The 21,047-nt window shown below is 43.7% G+C and overlaps 1 protein-coding gene across 3 annotated transcripts in view; it reads right to left on the reverse strand.

Annotated features, from left to right (window-relative positions):
- si:dkeyp-72e1.9 (syntaxin-binding protein 4) overlaps positions 1-21,047 on the reverse strand; it is a 151,425-nt gene that overhangs the window by 50,215 nt on the left and 80,163 nt on the right. For all 3 annotated transcript variants that reach the window (XM_042001208.1, XM_042001226.1, XM_042001215.1), the window contains exon 8: positions 20,234-20,375. In XM_042001208.1, coding sequence (XP_041857142.1) covers positions 20,234-20,375 — 142 coding nt within the window. The remainder of the gene's footprint in view (positions 1-20,233; positions 20,376-21,047) is intronic.

A 21,047-nucleotide genomic window follows, 5' to 3' on the forward strand; every position in this document is an offset into this window, starting at 1 on the left:
TGTAAATGAATGCTTGCACATAATCTCAGAGTTTGCGTCTGTAAATCAAGCTTGTCACCCTGTAAAAACAATCTGCCTGAAAAATTCAAGTGTGCAAATGTGCAGAAAAGGTGTTTGCGTGGTTGTAAAAAAGATTTGTATTTGTGGGGGAAAAAATAAAGTTCTTTTGTGAAAACCCTGTTCATAGATGCAAAGCACCAAACTGCGTGCGAGCCTCTGAAGTTGCGGTTCCGAATTTTGTCTCTGTCTTTACACTTCTATCTGATTGGATGGTGACAAATCAAACTGTCCAATCAGAGCGCAGGTGGCTTCCTGTCCTTCCGCACCGCTGCAGACTCTTAAAGGGGAGTAGAGTTTCAACTATCGACGAAGGCGCGAGTACGTCTGTTAAACCGGTGGGTAGGGATGTTATGCTCAAGCCGATCTGCTCGATCACGTGTCGAGCATGTGACACAGAAGTGTTGCGCTGAATTGGGACACACCTATTGTCTCTGAGCATTGATTCAGCATGCCAAAAGTCACGTGATAGACCAAACGAGGCCTCGTTACCTCATCAGCGCGTTTTGAGCAGCATGCGGGATCTTCAAAGGGACCTGTCTTCAATCAATCTCTCAATGAGAGATTACAAACGCTGAGGAGATCGCGGGATTTTGAGAGGAGCCATTGTGCGACATTACATTTTGACAACAAAATTAGGGAAAGCATCACATCAGCATTAGTTTATATTGGATCACACTTAGCTTTTAGAGATTTTGGGAAACAAATGTCTGCGCGAGACGCCGTTGCCAGGGTTACTGCTGAAGGAGCTCTGAGTGTGAGAGAAGGACGGATCGGGCGGCGCCTTCAACATCACAGGTAAGCTTTATTTCCTTCTCCTTATATAAATGTTTTAATAGCCATGCAAAAAGCAGACTTTTAAAATTCATCAAACTTTAACCAGAAGCATCTGAGGAAATGTCTCGGTCTGCAGCTGCAGAGGAAAACTGCAGGACCTTAGACAGTCGAGCTAGTTTCTGATCATCATCAGTAGAGAATTTTAATAATTTTAAAGTTGGTTAATTACAATTTTGTTATTGTGTTTCTTTCAGGTGCAACCTCTCCAAAGCTGGAGAGGTAGTGTGCCAGAAGAGGAGCAGACTGAAGCCTGACATTATTGAGAAAATACGTTTTTAAATAAAAAATTATGACAGATCACACAGTTGCCAAAGCATTTTTCTCATAATACATTTCAAGATTCAATATTCAAAGTGTTTGTCATTTGCACAGTAAGGAAACAAGTTTCCCTGAACCATGAAAATCTTACTTTGCCGTCCACCCTGAATGCCAGAAAACATTATAAAATAAATAAACAATTAAAAAAACTAGATAGAAGATAAAGATAACATAAAAAAAACTTGGAGTAAATAATCTATGTACATAAATGTGCAGTGTGCTACATTCAACAACAATCAGCTATGCAAAAAAAAAGAAAAACAAACTCATGAGGTAGACGATAAGATGCATTTGCAATATTTATTATAAATAATAAGACGCATAAAACAGTTAACAATTTTCCTACAACTGTCTAAAATTACTAACACAATCACTATCCCTGTTGCACAAGCACCCTTCCCTCCTGCTGTGAGTAACTATTGTCATTACAGACTGGTTTACTTAAGTTACACCACAATTCTGTTACCTTTACTAATCTTACCTAATAACCCCTCTTTATAATTTATGAACTACAGAAAATAAATATTCACTCATGGTAGAATACGTATCGTTTATTGAACAAGTATTCCAAGTTGAGATAGGGATGACAGATGTGAGGTGTCAACTGCAACGCTGACCTTCTGATGTAGACGCCCACAGCCAGCAGATGGAGCTCTTTAATATGGTCAAATGATTCAGAACACTAAGCCATTTTCATGCATTTGGGTCAAAGTTGGCTCGATGATTCATGAGGCCTCGGTTTCACCATCCCTAACTGGAGTTAGTAATTGCTGATTTGTCAGCTATCACATCGTGAGGCTAATATAAACCGGAAAAGCTGATCTTCATTTAAGAAAAAATATATATAGGCCGCAATTCTTAACTAAGAAGATACACAAGGACAACTTAGTTGGAGCGACACTAAAACAACTGAATGCTTCAATAAAGTTGTGACATAAAATATGAACTTTTATTCCAGCTATATTTAAAATTAGAACCCACCGGTGTAACAGACGTACTCGCGCCTTCGTCGATAGTTGAAACTCTACTCCCCTTTAAGAGTCTGCAGCGGTGCGGAAGGACAGGAAGCCACCTGCGCTCTGATTGGACAGTTTGATTTGTCACCATCCAATCAGATAGAAGTGTAAAGACAGAGACAAAATTCGGAACCGCAACTTCAGAGGCTCGCACGCAGTTTGGTGCTTTGCATCTATGAACAGGGTTTTCGCAAAAGAACTTTATTTTTTCCCCCACAAATACAAATCTTTTTTACAACCACGCAAACACCTTTTCTGCACATTTGCACACTTGAATTTTTCAGGCAGATTGTTTTTACAGGGTGACAAGCTTGATTTACAGACGCAAACTCTGAGATTATGTGCAAGCATTCATTTACAACTGCAAAATCTTTATGACTTAATATTGAGCCCATAGAGACGGTCTATAGTTGTTAATTATAGAGGCGTCTAGAGTCCTTTTCTTTAGGAGGCCTAATATCAGCTATCTGTTCCGCAACTGTTTCTTGTAGGGTTTTTAAATTCACCATTTTAAATTGCGACATGACATCAGAATTATTTCCAGGTTTTAGACACAGACTAGTTTTCTTGTTTGACTGTGTGGAATTAATATTTTGCCTAATTGCTTTAATTTGCTACAATTGTTGACATTCCTGTTAATCATTTCAGATAAATGCAGCTCTCTGGCCTTCACAGCTCATTGTTATAGTTACGCAGGCTTTGTTTGTACAGCTCATAGTAAATTTGAAGTTTATTTTTCCGCCATTTCTGCTCAGTTTTTCTGCATTCTCTTTTTAGGCTGGTAACCACAGTGGTGTTTCTCCATGGTGTTTTCTGTTTGATCAAAGTGCTCTTGATTCTTATTGGTACAACAGCATCCATTACATTCAAGACTTTCAGAATGAAATGATCCAGGAGTCTATCAACTGACTCTGCGCTGGTTGTTGGTAACATAGCTTTGGCCTCCACAAACTTAGCACTTGTTCTTTCATTAATGTACCTCTTCCTAACGGAGGAGCAGGTTGGTTGGACATTCTGAGTGATCAGTAAATCAAACAAAATACAAAAATGGTCAGACAAGGCCGAGTCAGTGACAGCTACAGAAGAAATATAAACACCCTTTGAAATAACCAGGTCCAGAATGTGACCTCGAATGTGGGTCGGTTCTTTTACATGTTGCCACAAACCAAACATCCAATATGGAAGAAAATTCCTTGACATTACCATCCGTCATGTTATCTATGTGGATGTTAAAATCCCCAGTTAAGATGAAATGGTTAAAATCAGTAGAGATAACCGACAATAATTCAGAAAATTCATCAATAAAATTTACACAGTGTCCTGGACGTCTGTAGATGATTAGAAATAGGATTTTAGGAATGCCCCTTAAAATAAAACTAAGATATTCAAAAGAAGTAAAATCAGCAAATGAAATTTCTTTACACTGGAATGAATCTTTAAATAAGGCAGCTTCTCCTCCCCCTTTCCTCTCGTTTCGACATTTATTCATAAAACTAAAATGAGGGGGTACTGTTTCATTAAGAACTGTAGCACTTGTGTCTTCTGTTAACCATGTTTCTGTCAGAAAAAGAAAATCTAAACTGTGAGAAATGATGAAGTCATTAACTAACAGTGATTGTTGGACAGAGATCTAACATTAAGTACAGCAGCTTTATGAAGTTTACACTGATCTCTATTGTATTCTGAGTTTTACAAGGTACAGTTAACAGACTAGATCAGTTCACCCCACAAACTGACCGTGTTCGATTCCTTATTTTACTAACACAGGAATCCTACTGGGTCCAGGTTTGATCTCAGAACAGCTGTCAGTAGTAGCAAAACTACAGCAAGGACCCTGAACGCATCACGGCATGTTATCTTTGTTGTGAATTCTGCTCTGGGAACCTCCTGCACATCCTCCCGTGCCCTGCTCGGTCAGGACAGATGATCTAAGAGGAGGAGGAGGAGGGGGAGGAGGGGGAGCCCTGTATTTCTTGGTAGATGGTGGTCGCTGGGGTCCGGTCCGGGATAGAGACATGCTTTGAAGACCTTGGGTGATGTGGAGAAGAGGGTCTGTGAGGGGGGAGAGCTGGGAGTTGATCTCTTCTCTGCTGTGTCCTTCACTCTTATCTGTACATCATGTTTGGGTTTGCCGTCCCAACAGCATGACGCAAGTGTGCACCAAGTAATCTGCATCCAGTTAGATTTGGATGCAGACCATCAGGTCTGAGTCGCTCCTTACAGTTCCAAAAGATATTGATATATGAAGATTTGACTCAATCCATTTGACAACTCAGTAGCTTGTACAGAAGCTGCAGTAGAGTCAATAAATTCTTCATTCACACAAATGTCTTGCAGTGTCTCAATCCTCTTCTCCAGCTGTGTTATCATCAAAGAAAGTTGCTCACACTCAGTGCAGCTCACTGATACTGCAGGGTTAGGAGATCACTAGTTCTCCGATGGCAATCAACTAAATTTATCAAAAAATATATTCGTTCCAGTGATTTATAGGTGACCAGGAGTCCTTGCTCCTAAATTTCTTGCTGGTAAAGATAAGAAAAAAGAAGAAAAAAAGAAGAAAATGCAAGCAGAAAGGAGAGCAAAGCAGGAAGCGTCCGCACGGCAGCAAAGCAGGAAGTGTCCTCCGATGTCCTGGATTCCTTCCATGTGTCAGGCTCTAAACTTTAACATGGAGCCACCCATGTCTTCTATTCCTACCTTTAATCACCTGATCAGTCCAGACCCTCTTGAACTCTTGATAAATTTGCAGATGTATTCATGTAGATGATACACAACTTTATGTGTCTCTGACAAACGACTGCTGCCCAACAAACTTACTGTGTCAGAGTCTGGAGCAAATAAACACCTGGATGACGGAGAATTTTCCTCAATTAAATGAAACAAAAGCTGAGATGATTCTGTTTGGTAGCAAAGAGAAGAGGGTCAGCATTGGTAAACACCTGGGACCTTATTTATGAAGCTGGCATAGGTACAAAAACCGATGTACGCCAAATATAGCCAACTTTTAGGATTTATATATACCACCCAGCTGGAACACCCAGGAACTAGAAAGAAATATTATTTAACACTAAATAAACTGCTACCAACCTTAAATGTATCTGTACATATTTATTTTATAAATTAAAACAAATCATCAGTATCATCATGACATTTAGCAGACGCTTTTCACCTGTCTGGGAATCAAACTTCAATCTCCCACATGGGAGACGGATGCTCTACCGACACTGATACTGTGATGACAGCATCTCCACCTGCTGCCACTATTCTGTCTTTCTGACACCAGTAACGTCCACGCCATGTCCACCAGTTACACATTTTTACCTTTTCCAACGTGGTCCATCAGGATCTCTGTCTCACACCCTGAAAAAATCCACTTTTTAACTCCTTTTCCCTTCCAAGGAAATGATGTGATGAATATGTATTACAGGTGTCCACCTTTATAGCCACCATGTGGGCGGGACAAGGTGTTCCTCACCTGCGCCCACTTTAGAGTTGATTCTGATTTATAAAGGGAAACAGGTGTAGGATGTGTGTGCGCACGCTTGTATAAATCTGAAAGTAGAAGTAAATGGTAAATGGTCAGTATTTATATAGCGCTTTTACTGTACCTGGAACGATTCCCCCAGCGCTTTACATTCACCCATTCATACACACATTCACACACTGATGGCAGAAGCTGCCATGCAAGGCGCTCAACCATGACCCATCAGGAGCAATTAGGGGTTCACTGTCTTGCCCAAGGACAACGAACCGGCAACCCTTGGGTTAGGAAACGACCGCTCTACCTTGCTGCGCCATGCCGCCCCAGAGTGAGCAGCATTTGCTTTTTGCACCACAGACGCCGCCTGTAGTTTGCTTTGCTAAATACAGTTAGATAAACAAGGCCCCTGGAGACTAAATCATCCATTACATATCCGTCTGCGTGTCTGCCTGTGTGTCCATCTTTTGTGTGTCCGTCTTTTGTGTGTCCGTCTTTTGTGTGTCCGTCTTTTGCGTCCAGTATAAATGGGCCTGAATTCAAACTAAACTGGATTGATGGTTGGTTCTTAGATTTGAGGTTTGATGGAGTAAACATACAGAAAGTCTATAATAAATGATCATTTTGTATATTGAGGAGGAGCCAGAGCTGTATGGAGACAGAAGTCAACCCATGATTACTTTGCTCTTTAATCTACATGCTAAAGAATTTGTCTTGTTTTGCATGGAGTTTGTCAGCACCACTGCTCTCATAAATGTATGGCTGCATAATCCCCCTGCTGATTACACCATGTACAATACACCACTTGCTTTTTGTTTGGCGCGGGGGATTAAAGGTTGGGATTTAGAAGGAAAAGGACAACCTGCTTCCATGAGCAAGAGACAAAGAAAGAGAGCAAGGTTTTCAGTAGCTGCTGCAGTGTTAGTAAACAGTCTTGCATGGGTTTAAGGGACTGAATGAATGAGTCTATGCGTGCAGTTCTGCATGGCCCGGGCCTGAACCGTTGCAGTTTGGGGAATTTGAGACTGTCGGGTCAGTGAAAAGAAATCAAGTACATGTTAGTAGTAGTATGTTAGATGTGGTGTAGAGAATTAGTGAAGAAGCTTAGAATAATTTTTTTCTTGTCAAAGTTGTGATATTTTTCTTCCTGGTGTGTTTACTGCTTGGGATTGGTTGGAATTACCTGAAGGGTTGTTCAACAGAATCAGGCTTCTCTTTGTGTTAACCCCAAGCTTCAGTCCCAGATAATCAGTTTTATTTGTCAGGAGGAGGTTGTTTAATGATAATAAAAAAAGATGGATTTAATCCCTAAAACTGGCCAAAACCCTACTTCATCATTATCATCATCATCATCATCAAAGTCTCAGGAGCGGTGGTGTGTAGCTCTGTGGGGTAAACTGTGATGGACAGTTTCCCTTTAGATGATCTATGGACTTTTACAGCATTTCTATCCCGTCCAGGAGGTTTACAATCCAGCCACTAAATGTAGTTTTATTCAGAGACTCTATCTGGTAAATCCACAATGATCCATGATAACAGCATTATTTATCACATTTCATCATAAAAACATCACCATCACTACTATGTTGCTAAGAGACCTCTATCACATCACGCCCAAACCTGTCACTTCATGCCCAATCCTGTCACATGACGCCACGTCATGCCCCATCACGCCCCATTAGGTCACATCACGCCACATCATGCCCCATACTGTCACATCAGGCCATGTCATGCCCCATCATGCCCCATCCCGTCACATCATGCCACGTCATGCCCCATCCTGTCACACCAGGCCATGTCATGCCCCATCACGCCCCATCCAGTCACATCAGGCCACGTCATGCCCCATCACGCCCCATCCAGTCACATCAGGCCACGTCATACCCCATCATGCCCCATCCTGTCACTTTAGCCACGTCCTATCACACCACATCACTCCCCATCTCGTACATCCCTTCACATTATGCCATGCCCCATCACGCCTCATCCTGTCACATCACGCCACGTCCCATCAAATCCGCATCATTCTGTCACACCACGCCATGTCATGCCCTATCACGCATCATTCTGTCACACCACGCCCCGTCACGCCCCATCACACCCCATCCTGTCATATCATGCCACGTCCCATCACATCCGCATCATTCTGTCACACCAAGCCACATCATGCTCCATCACGCACCATCCTGTCACACCACGCCACATTATGCCCCATCACGCACCATCCTGTCACACCACGCCACGTCCCATCACATCCGCATCATTCTGTCACACCACGCCATGTCATGCCCTATCACGCATCATTCTGTCACACCACGCCCCGTCACGCCCCATCACGCCCCATCCTGTCATATCATGCCACGTCCCATCACATCCCCATCATTCTGTCACACCAAGCCACATCATGCTCCATCACGCGCCATCCTGTCATATCACACCACGTCATGCCCCATCATGCCCCATCCAGTCACACCATGCCACATCATGCCCCATCACGCCCCATCCAGTCACATCAATCCCAAACCTGTCACATCATGCCACGTCATGCCCCATCATGCCCCATTACGTCACGTCATGCCCCATCACGCCCCATCATGCCCCATCCTGTCACATCACGCCCGATCCAGTCACATCAGGCCACGTCATGCCCCATCACATCCGCATCATTCTGTCACACCAAGCCACATCATGCTCCATCACGCACCATCCTGTCACACCACGCCACATCATGCCCCATCACGCACCATCCTGTCACACCACGCCACGTCCCATCACATCCGCATCATTCTGTCACACCATGCCACATCATGCTCCATCACGCACCATCCTGTCATATTACACCACGTCATGCCCCATCATGCCCCATCCAGTCACACCATGCCACATCATGCCCCATCACGCCTTATCCAGTCACATCACGCCCAATCCTGTCACATCATGCCACGTCATGCCCCATCATGCCCCATCACGTCACATCAGGCCACGTCATGCCCCATCACGCCCCATCATGCCCCATCCTGTCACATCACGCCCCATCCAGTCACATCAGGCCACGTCATGCCCATCACGCCCCATCCAGTCACATCAGGCCACGTCATGCCCCATCACGCCCCATCCAATCACATCAGGCCATGTCATGCCCCATCACGCCCCATCCAGTCACTTTAGCCACGTCCTATCACACCACATCACGCCCCATCCCTTACATCCCTTCACATTATGCCATGCCCCATCACGCCCCATCACATACACATCATTCTGTCACACCACGCCACGTCATGCCCCATCACGCACCATCCTGTCACACCATGCCATGTCATGCCCCATCACGCACCATCCTGTCACACCACGCCACACCATGTCCCATCACGCACCATCTGCCACTACCCAACTTGCCACATCATGTCATGTCACACCTCGAGCCATCCTGTCACATCCCACCAATGCCCCATCATGCACCATGTGGTAGTAGAACTGATGTACAGATCTTACCTTAGAAGCTAATCAATTCATAGAGATCAATCAATTCTGATTTCCAGTTAAATATTCATTTTGTTTTGGTTAGAAATCTCAGGTGCATCAACGTTTTTTTTTTTTTTTTGTTTGTTTTTTAACTTGTTTTAAGTTGTAAACGATGCTTCTTATTCTCTGCTGTGTTGATGTTTTTATGTCTCTGTGAAGCACTTTGCATCACCCTTTTAAACTAATAAACTTGCCTTTTCTTAAATGTTAAAAAGATGTAAAGAATAAAATTGTATTCCGCTTAAATTAGACAATTAGAGGACCAATATCTCATCACTGAATATGCAGCTTTCATATGATGGATTAATGCTGATGTACTGTCTGTGATAGCACCAACAGAAACTCAGTACTTGGCTTAGATGTGTTAATATGGTGTTACTGAGCGAGCACATCTAACAGCTATCTGGTAGTACAACCCAGCATGAACTCTGCAGAAGCCTTGGTTTGCTTTCCACAGCATGCTTTTGCATCATCCTTATCAATTTCTTCTTGACATACTTCTGAATTTTAATTTGTATATCTAATAATGTTATTTTAAAATTATGAATTAAGATTAGGGGTGTCAAATTATTGCGTTAATTGCGATTAATCAATTACAGTCCTATCTGCCGCGTTATGTTTTTTAATTGCGTTAATCTATTTTTTTATCTCTAATTTTACTGTTACTATATGTGAGTTTTTATTATTTATTTTTTAAATAATAAGGGCGATAAAAAACAAAGGTCAGTCACACCCTAAAGTGGACATTAATTGGCTGTTATTGTGTTTAGGCTCATTTAGCAAAATGTTGATAGGCTCTCGTCGTAGTTGGGAGGGCAAGGTCAGGAGCAAAGGTCAGGAGTCGTTAGTGGGAGACGTGAAAATGGAGGAGCATGTAAGAGTTCTTGTTCCGATAATAAGGGAAATTTACTTTTCAAAAACGTTCTGACGGCACCATTGATAAAGGTAGAGTGATATACCTTCTTTGTAAGAAGGAGTTTACTTTCCACCGAAGCAGCTCAAGTTTAGCCTACCACATCAACGCAAAGCACCCTGTCATGAGTGCAGCCACAGCTAGCGTTAGCAGCAAAGATGTTAGCAAGTTAGTAAGCCATAACAAAGCTTTTCCCAAACTAAACTCGAGGAGAACACCCCGCGTATGAGCAAGTCTGCGACCGACGAGCTGGCGAATGTGATTGCCAAGTGGACAGCGATGAACTGCAGGCCGATAAACACAGTGGAAGACGAGCGGTTAACAGAGGTGTTGCAAGCTGCGTCCAATGAACCATCATACAAGCCACCTCGCAGGACTACAGTGACGACCAAAATCATCAAGATGTACGACGGTAAAAAGAAAAGCAAACTTGAGATTTTAGCGAAGGATTTGCCCAACTATGTTGCTATAACTGGAGATCACTGGACGTCAGCTGGCACCCACAGCTGTTTGGGGGTGACCGGACTGGTGAGTAGAACCTCAACTCATTTGTGTTTCCCATCATGAAAACAGAAACCAGGCACTTTGCTGATAAATGCGCCGAACAGTTTCTCAAGGTGGCAAATGACTGGGGATTGAAAACAAGATATCCACCATCGGTACAGACACGCTGGCTGCTGTGAGTGACCTTCCATATAAACATCTCCTGCAATGCTCACCTTCTCCAGAGGACCATCGCGGTCTGCCTCGATAGCAGGGCTGGGCAATATATCGAGATTTTCAAATATATCGAGACTTTATCAGACGCAATATAGAAGGAGGGAATATCGTTTATATCCAGATAGCTTGTTTTAAATTAAAAGCATCTTAGCATTTAATTTAATATAAAGGTACTTTAATTTCTGCTGTTTTAATGCACATGTGCTACTGATCCTTAATAAAAGTGTTTTTAGCACTGAAGGCTGTAAATTAGAGCCGTCTCTTTGATTACTTGACTAATTATATATATTTATATCGAGATATATATCGTATATCGTGATTCAGGTAAAAAATATCGAGATATAAGATTTGGTTCATATCGCCAAGCCCTACTAGATAGCAGTGGGTTTGCCAGTGTTCTAGCAAAGTGCTGCAAGGTTGTTGGCCATTTTGAACAAAGCCCTGCGAGTACCATAGAACTTAACCAGCCACAAGTTGCACTTGGAAAAAAGACGGAGCAGCTTATACAAGATGTACCGACCAGGTGGAATTCGACACTGGCAATGGTCCTACGTCTGCTACGCAACAGAGAGGCTGTCAAGGCGACGTTAAACAACAATCACAGGTTGGTCATGCCAACCGAAGCTGAGTGGGGGAAACTGCAGAGGCTGGAGGTCCTGCTTGAACCATGCAGGTAAGCCCAAATAAACACCTGTCCATTTTAATTATGTAAACAACGATCAAATCTGTAATACAAACATGACTGAACATTAGGTAGTTACTTTTAAGGACAATTAAATTGGAAATCAGTTACACTTTAAATACCCAGCTAAGTTTATTTTGCAGAATTCACCACTGATGCAGGTATGTGACTGAGCTGCTGGGCTGTGAGGCCTACGTGTCTTGCTCTGTAGTGCTGCCTGCTTTTCGCCATCTGGACTGTGTCATGGACATCACTGATGATGGTCCAGCCTATGTGGTAAAGTTCAAGAATGCCTTCCAGAGGGAAATGGAAGTAAGGCGAACTGATGCAAACCAGGTGGCCACAGCACTGGATCCACGTTTTAAGGATTTGAAATGTCTTCCAAGAGAAAAGAGGGAACAGGTAAAGACCATAAGGATAAGCTTGACTAGTGAGCCCAATTTATCAAATCAAACTTTATTTACACAGCACTTTTCTCACATGAGAAATGCAACACAAAATGCTTCACAAAATAAAAATGAAAAAAAATAAATAAAACAGCCTGCTGCACTTAGTATTCAATCATTTCATTCATTCATCCATCCATCCAGGTGGGGACCAGTCTGGAGAGCATGCTCCAAGCAGCAGAGCCCAGAAGAGCAGCGACTCTCCAGCCCCCAACAGAGGATGATGAACCAGCTCAGAAGAAGAGGAGGAGCGTTCTCCTGCTGGGGTCTGACTCTGATTCAGAAGAAGATGGATGGATGGAGAGCTGCAGCGCTGCAGAGCAGAGCCCAGCATCAGTACTGATGTCCCCTGCAGTGGTGGTTTGCTCACTCAGGAGCCGATGAAAAGCTGTCGGTCCTGTCAGAACCTGGCCTCCCCGACAACATCTGGGCCTTGTGAGAGACTGTTTAGCCTTGCAGGCCGCATAGTGCATAAGAAAAGGGTGGCCTTGCTCCCAGAAAATGCGACCAAGCTGGTCTGTCTCAGCGACTGGCTGAAGAAGAAATAAGAGGAAGAGGTCAGCATAGCTGCTTTGTCTTCTGTAGCAACTAGAATTGATGGCTTGATGGGATTTCAGCACTTTAATTTGAGATGATGAACAATGTTATTTTTCATGTGCTAACTTACAGCACTGTGATTAATGTGTCTTTAATTTTTATCTGAAGCTGAAGGAAAGCAAAAAAAAATCAGTGTTCAATACTTGTATAGCTCAGAAAGTGTTCATGTTTTTTGATGTGTTAACTACAGCACTTCATATGGACCTGATGTTTTATTTTCTAGTTATTTGGAGATTAACAAAACAGTGCAATGGCTGAAACTAAAGGTTGCAGGCAGCACGTGGGACGAGTGTTAAGTACAGCTAAATGTAAACTTCTAGGACTGCATCTGTTCAAGTCTAATAAAAAAATAAATAACTTTATAAAGCCACTTTTTTGTTATATCAATCTTTCAATCTGCCAAAATAATTAATTTAATGAAAATATCTCAAGGGGAGGTTTTACTCAGCAATTTTTAGCTGAGATTAAAAAGAGATTAATTAGATTAATTAATTACAGATCATAATTAATTAATCTCTCATTTTTTTTAAATCTGGTGACAGCAGTAATTAAGATGACTCTATATTTTATGGTGGCCCTTTAATAGGAAGGTGTGGACTGAATATTGTGACTTTCAGTTGTGGTTTGGACGCTCTGACTCCCAGTATATTCTTCAGATAGCAAACAAAACAAGCTTCAGAAATATGCATTTAAAATGTTTAAAGGTAACTTCTGACCATGGTTTTCATATCATTGATCCACTTGTTATTCTAGAAAGAAAACTAACATGCCACATTTTACCATGTTTATTACCAAAATATTGCCTTTATTTCAAACTAGCATGTCAAATTACTCATTAAACCCCTTCTTGATGTATTTTATTGAAAGTAACACACCAGAGAATATTCCACTGGACACATGAGATATGTTTTACCAGTCCGGAGGTGCTCCTAGCCTCAAATATTCCCTATGATACTCTAGCACTCTTATATATTGTATTCTAATTATGTAAAGACTTTTTTCTTTTTCTCAGAAATACGAAGCAATTATTTTTAGTGGAAAAACTTCCCTCAAGCATATACTGTAAACACAAACGCTACTGTCCACCCCTCCTCATTTTCCTCCCTTTTCTTCCTCGCCTGCATGTGACTGAGAGTGGGTGGAAAGGCGAGAAAGATGGGATTAACAAGAGGGAAGCAAGGGAAGAGGAAGAAATGCAGTAATATGGCTAAAATATAGGGGTGCATGTTACTGAGCTTCTGGCCGATAAGATCAGTGTCATTGTCTTCAGTTTCATTTTTACTTTAATGTGTTGATAAGATAATATGAAGCAGAATCTGTTATATGCATTTTAGAAGAAATCTTTATTAGTGTATACGAATCACACTGAAATTAGTCACCTGCTTTTAACCCAGCAGTGGGTGATCATTTTTTCGGCTCCTGGGGAGCAGTTGGGGGGTTACGGACCTTGCTCAGGGGCCCACAGTGGTTCACCTTTGTTTCCAGCCCAGGAACTTTAAACCAGGTTCTGCAGACCCAAGCCCACTAGGTTACTACTTCCCATTTAAGAGTGTTGTGTTATTGAGATGGGAAGGGAGAAGAAGACATGGTGCATTATCCTGCTGGAAGTAGCATCAGAAGAGGCTCCACTGTGGTCATAAAGGGATGGACATGGTCAGCAACAATACTCAGGTAGGCTGTGCTGGTTAAACCAGGCCACGTTGGTACTAAGGGGCCCAAAGTGGACCAAGAAAATCTCCATTCTACCTGCCCAGAGAACTGCAGTGCATAATTTTCAGCACAGAGTATACCCCCCAGCTAACAAGGACACTGCACTCAGACAGCCACACAACATGACCAGCAGAAATAAGAACTCATACCCAGATGCTGCTTTTGTTATTCTGGGAGACTTGAACCATTGTGATCTCTGAAAAAACATCCCCAAATTCCACAAATTTGTCAACTTCCCCACCAGCGAAACAACTTTCTGGATAAATACTACAGCAACATCAGAAACACATGTAACGCTGTTTCCAAGTCACATTTTGGGAAATGCCTTCTACAGATGCTGCAGCCCACGTACACCAAAAGGCTTGAAGCAGACCCAGTCCCAGTCAGGACTGTGATGATGTGGACTTGTAACACACTGGGAGGACTGCAGGGCTACTTGGAGGCCACAGGCATGAATATCTTCAAGACAAACAGTAAAGACAAACAAATCATTCCTGAAACACGGACACTGCAGTAGCTACATTGACTGGTGCGCTTCCATCTGCATCCCTTCCCAGACTATTCTTGTTTTCCCCCATCAAAAGCCCTGGTTTAATGCAGATGTACGCAGCAAAAACAGGACGTGGTGCGCAGCTTTCTAGTCAGGAGAAAGCATGGAGTATAAACATGCCCGGTACAAGCTCCAGGAATCCATCAGGGCTGCCAAGAGGACTGGAACCCAGAGACTTGAGAGCTGCTACAGGGACCGTGGTCCAAGATATTGTCCTGCTGGACAGCGATAACTGCTTCTCTGCCAGATTCTAGCACAACAGAGACGGGTCCTCAGAGCTCTGAGACAGGTGAACACCCACATGGCTGTGGGACCAGACCATGCATCACCAGGAGTCCTGAAGGCCGTCTAACCCACATCTACTCTATGGTTCATGTAAGAGTGGGCCCCTGTCAGTTTACCTACCGCTCCTACAGATCAGAGGATGACGCAGTGGCACTTCCCTCCACCCTCCAACACCTGGACAATAAGACTATGCACGGCTACTGTTCCTGGATTACAGCAGTGCCTTCAGTACTATCAGGCCACTGAAGCCGACTGCTAAACTGTCCGGCCTGGAAGTACCAACACCCACCCTTAACTGGACCCTGCACTTCCTCATGAACAAACCGCAGGTGGTGAGGATGGGAAAGAAGGTCTCTGCAGAGCTGCCTCAGCGGAAGGGACGAGTCTGCATACAGGGACCTGGTTCACAGAACCACTGTCTATGGAGAGGACAATGACCTTGTTCTTAATATAGAGAAAAACTAAAGAACTCATTGTGGATTATAGGAGAAGACACCCCCACTGCAGCCACTCACAATCAACAGGACGGTGGTGGAGCAGACTGGCAGCCTAAGTTTCTCGGCCTTCACCTCACAGAGAGCCTCAGCTGGGCAAAACCCACTGTTGCCACAGTGAAAAGAGCTCTGCAGGGGCAACTGGGCTTAAACGTCAGCCCCTCATCCCGGCCAACAGAGGACTTGCTGAAAGCATCCTCACCAGAGGTATAACTTGGTATAGCTTGGTATGGGAACACCACCCGGGATGAGAAGAAGCTCCAGTGGGTCGTCAGAACTGCAGAGGGTCTGAGGCTCTGACCTCCCCTTCATGGACACCATCTTCAAGCAGCACAGCTGGAAACAAGCACAAAGCTTTCTTAAGGACAATTTATGCAATAAGCTACACGACCTCAAAGCCACCATGTGCAACATCTGTGTAACCATTTCTGACCAAATCCGAATATTTGAAAAAATAGTTAAGTAGTCAATTCTGACCCGGATCCAGGATAATCTGGACCCACTGCAGTTTGCTTACAGGTCCGGCAGAGGTGCTGAGGATGCAGCAGGCACCCTGCTGAATTTAGTTTTAACCCAGCTTGAGGGAGCAGGTCCTTCACTCATCTTTTATTCTTTGATTAGCTGCATTCACCCGCACGTTTTAGCAGAGAGATTAAGGGCTCCATGTATCATGGTCTTGTAGCCTGGCTAGTGGACTTTTTACTAGAGGGGCCACAACGTGTGAGAGTTAATGTTGTTCTGTCAGAGACCCTCACCTCTTCCACTGGACCCCCCAGGGATGCTTCACCTTTATTATTCCTTTTATATACAAACGAGTGGCACAGCCAGCCTGGAGGTCGGAACGTGGTTAAATTCATGGATGATTCCTTTATGGTGTTGTTGCTGAGCAGTGATGACCCTGATAACGGACCTGCAGGGAAGGAATTCACCAACTGGTGCAGGTCGTCCTTCTTAAATATTAATATAAACAAAAGAAATGTGCATTGACTTTTGGAAAAATCCTCCAAAGTTCCCTCCTGTCAGGATTGAGAACCAAGCAGTAGAACTGGTTTATAAATACTTGGGCTCCACCTGATGACAGGCTGACCTTCATGTGGACGCTGTGTAGAGGAAGCTCACCAGCGTATGTATTTTATTCAGAAGCTTCGTAGTTTTAATGCTGACAGGTCTTTTATGCAAATGTTTTACTCTTGTTTTATTACATCCCTTTTAACTACCTCTTCAGTCTGTTGGTTCCGCTCCTTTTCCTCAAAAACAAGAACAGACTGCAGGGGATTGTAAGACTGTGGGGAAATTGCAGGGATCACCCTGAATGTCCTCCCAGCCCTGTAACAAGTACAAGATTTAAAAATACCATCCAGTCACATACTTCATATATAAAACAAAGAAATAAGAGCAAGATAAATAAAAAAGCGCGGTAAGAGGACGGCGGCTGCATAAAACAGACGACTGCAGCAGTGTTGCTAAGACTTTTCTGTAAACGCTCTCGTAAACCTGGCCAGTCGTGGGTTTCTGGGCTTGTTTTCCTGACTAGTTCCTTATTCGGGCTGGGCCCACACTGGTTATGAAGCGCCCCTGATTCTCTGACAGCTGTCCACAATAAAGCAACAACCCATGGATGTGGAACGGGAAACATGAATGCAACAGTCCTTTTTCCATGAAGTAGTGTCAACACCCGTAGTTATCCTAATATATATATGTCAGAGAACTCAGAACCAGGCTGGCTGGTCATCCATCGCCCATGCGGGAGACCCGGGTTCCCACAGGGGACGAATGAACACCCTCCAATTGGGTCCTTGGACAAGACCCTAAACCGCTGCTGCCAAACCACCTTCAGATGGAAGTCGCTTTGGAGGAAAGCATCTGCTAAATGACTAGAATAGAAAAAATTTCATTTGAATGAAACAAAAATCAAAAAACATCTTCTATCGACATTAATGTTCACAGCAGTAGACACAGATCCGGTAAACTAACCCTAACCCTTTACCCAGTGCTGATCCTGCTGATCCTTTACTTTTCCATCACAGATTAACCTGTCAGATCTTTCAGTGAAATTTATAATCACTTTAAATAAAATTATTTTCAGGCTTCAATTTTGTTTAGGTGATATGTCCTCTTCATCAGCTCCTCTTCTACTTCCTGTTACCACTCATATCTAACCAGCCAATCACACGGTAGCCTATAGTCATGTAGACACAGTGATGATGTGACGGGGGAAAAGATGAATGGTCCAGGAAATGATGCAGATGGAAGGGCAGTATTCAGTGTAGCTGCTGCTGTGTCTGTGTTCATGAAAACTGTCTGTGGCTGATATTCATGCCTGAGGCCTCCGAGCAGCCCTGCAGTCCTCCCTATCAATCCACGTAATCACAGTCTTGACTGGGACTGGGTCTGCTTCAAGCCTTTCGTGTAGGTGGGCTGCAGCAGGACAGCAAGGTGGTCACACAGACTCACCAACACTGGACAATAGAAGATGGAGAAACGTTGCTGGTCTGATGAGTCTCCATTTCAGCTCCACATTCAGATGCTCGGCTCAGAATCTGCTGGAAACATCATGAAAACATGGAGGGGGCCTCTTGGGGCCTCTTAGTACCATTGTTTAGTTCAGTTCAGTTTATTTGCCATTAGCAGTATATAAAAAAAAACGCATTGGAAAACAGTTGCAAAGAGCTCAAGTGCACTGTCAACATTTAAAGAGACAAAACATACAAAACACAAGCCTAAAGAAAAATACAACACACGGACACATCCTAAAATGCATAAATACTAAGAAACAATAAAACACTTTATAAATAAATAGCAGTAAAAGAAGTAACTAAAACAGTAAGGTGGATGTCTGAGGTTTTTCAAAGTGCATTGTTCAAAGTCAGTGGCCAGTGGTCTCCTGATTCGGTCCAAAGAAGCGAACTCTGGTTGGACTGAAAAGCAGGGGCCTCCTGGTTGGGTTTCACTTCCAGTGAAGCAGAGACGGGAAGTAATGTAGACCATCATGGTGGATATCTGGCCGCTTCTGCTGCTCATACTGGACATATTCTGGTGGAAGTATGAGTCAACTGAAAGGGAAGGATATCAGTTTTGGGTCCTGGCCAGTCAATCAGTTCGGATTTCTTCTTCTTGGTCACTGGTCGCTTTGGGCATTGTTCCTGTGTGACGTCCAGCTGGTTGAGTCCGCATGGGTAAAGTGTGGAAGCAAACCAAACCAAACATTTCTCAGCATTCACCACCCAAGGAGAAACAACTAAGAAGACTAAACCAAGGAGATGATTATCGACTTGCAGAGGCCACGACCGGAGCTTGCTCCCCTCAGCATCAGTGGCTGCACAGAGGAGAGCATCAAAATCTCACAGGACCTGAGCTGGAACAGGAACACATCTGCAATAGTCCAACAATCAGAGAGACTTCCTGAGGAAGCTGGAACAAGACTCTCTCCCCACCAGCATCCTCAGAACTCTCTACTGCATCTCAGCATGGTCCTCCAACTGCCGTATGTCTGACAGAAAGGCCCTGCAGAGGCTGGTCAGGGGAGCTGAGAGGGTCATTGGACTTCCCTCCCGGCTGTCCAAGGGGCAGGTCCCTGACCATGGTCAGACTCCTCCCATCCTCTCCATGAACTCTGAGCTGCTGCCATCAGGAGGCAGAACGAGCAGACTGGTCGACAGCTTCATTCCACCCACTGTGACCACACCGATCCAGACACGCTCACACAGCTTCATCTGGTTTTACTATTTTATGCTGAATGTCAGTATTTCTAGTTTTTAGTCTGAGTATTTATTATAAACCAGCTCCCTTTATTTGTGACCTCTGAGCAGAGGCTGCTGCAGCAGACGCTTCATTCTACCAGCCCCGTAAAGTCTGCCTTCTACAAAATATGTGTGTGTGTGTGTGGAGGAGGAGAGGGGTGGTTAATGCATCAGTGTGGATGTTTTCACTTAATTGTTTTATGTTTGGTTTACATTTTTAGTGGATCCTGGAGATGCATCCTGTCATCCTGTCTGAACTACTGTGTGTACAGCAAAATAACAATAAAGCCTGATTTGATTTGAGTGTCTGCAGGAACACGACAGGAACATGGTGGAGGGGCTGAGAGGGGACACCTGCTCTGGATATAAGCTGAGCTGGAACTTCTACCTGCCATTAAACTGTTTCTGTGTCTACATACATGTATCTAACCACTGTGGAGGTGACTTCCTGTTTAAAGCAGTCAGAGGAACAGAATGGGCAGCCTTTGACCTGAGCATGACTCAGCAGTATGTAACACTAATCTGAGGCCAAAGCTGCAAAGGTCTGTATTTGTACTTGTGCTTTCCCTTCTCTTTTTCCCTGTCTCTCCCTGTCTTGTAGGGAGCTTCAGCTCTCTACAATTCGCATACGTCTCCATCATGTTTCTCTGGTTTGTCTCATGGCCATTCAGCCAGGGCTCATGGGATGCAGCTGGCATAGCAAGCAGAATGTATCAGGTTGCTCTAGTAACAGTCTGCCAAGCTGGAGAGAGTTCGTTTGCTACAAGTACCTGTTTGCTGAGACCCTGGTCTAACGGAAGCATTCCCATCCATTCATCTTTCCTTTAAACCAGCGCTCTCCCTCAGCATGTCAGGCTGAGTTGCTTACCCTGTGACAGTCTCCTCCAGACAGCACCTCTTGGATAAAGACTGCAGGCCCATCGGGCCTGTTGGAGCCTCCTCCGATGGTGATTCCCAAACTACTGGACCGCGCTACAGTTATGAGTTGAATCACTCCTTCTCCTGGGTGGCTGAAGACACAAACAGACAAACTCAGCAAAGTTTTTTAAATATTGAAAAATGTCCAGCAGCTCATAAGTTCCATATCGATCCCACAAAGCAGCATGGTCTGTGTCCTATTCTGGCTGACTGGTTCATTCTGACTGTGAAGGAACTGCAGTCTCAGTATTCCAGCACTCAGTGAGCGCTAACCTGAATATGTTTCTTTCTAACACAGAAAACACACATTTATGGTGTCTCAGAAGTCCTTATCTTCTGTCATGGATGCTCCTCCTGGATAATCAGAGCGAGTCTGTGCTGCTACAGACAGGCTTGCTCTGCTAGCACCGGATCTGCAGAGGAATGTAAACTAAGACTCATGGACGTAACTTGGACTTGTAACTTGGTGTTTCGTGGCTTCATTTCTTTGAAACTAGAACTAGAAGACTTTGGTTTGTACTACTTTATGAGTAAATTCAGTGTAACCCTAGAATAGTAAATCGTAAATTCACCTCTGCGAGTGAAATGGTGACAGTGCCTCCTCTGAGATGAGAAACTGAATGAAAGATGGCCCTGGTTGGGTTTTTGGTAAGAAGCAGCAATTTTTAGTCTATTTTACTTCTTTAAAAGTCATGCAGGTGAAATAAATAATTTTTCTTCTTTTTACCTGATTTATTTACAGTTTTCCACCTGTTTTAGGAGAG

The sequence above is a fragment of the Melanotaenia boesemani genome, chromosome 2 (genome assembly GCF_017639745.1).
Source record: "Melanotaenia boesemani isolate fMelBoe1 chromosome 2, fMelBoe1.pri, whole genome shotgun sequence".
NCBI classification, from domain to species: domain Eukaryota; kingdom Metazoa; phylum Chordata; class Actinopteri; order Atheriniformes; family Melanotaeniidae; genus Melanotaenia; species Melanotaenia boesemani.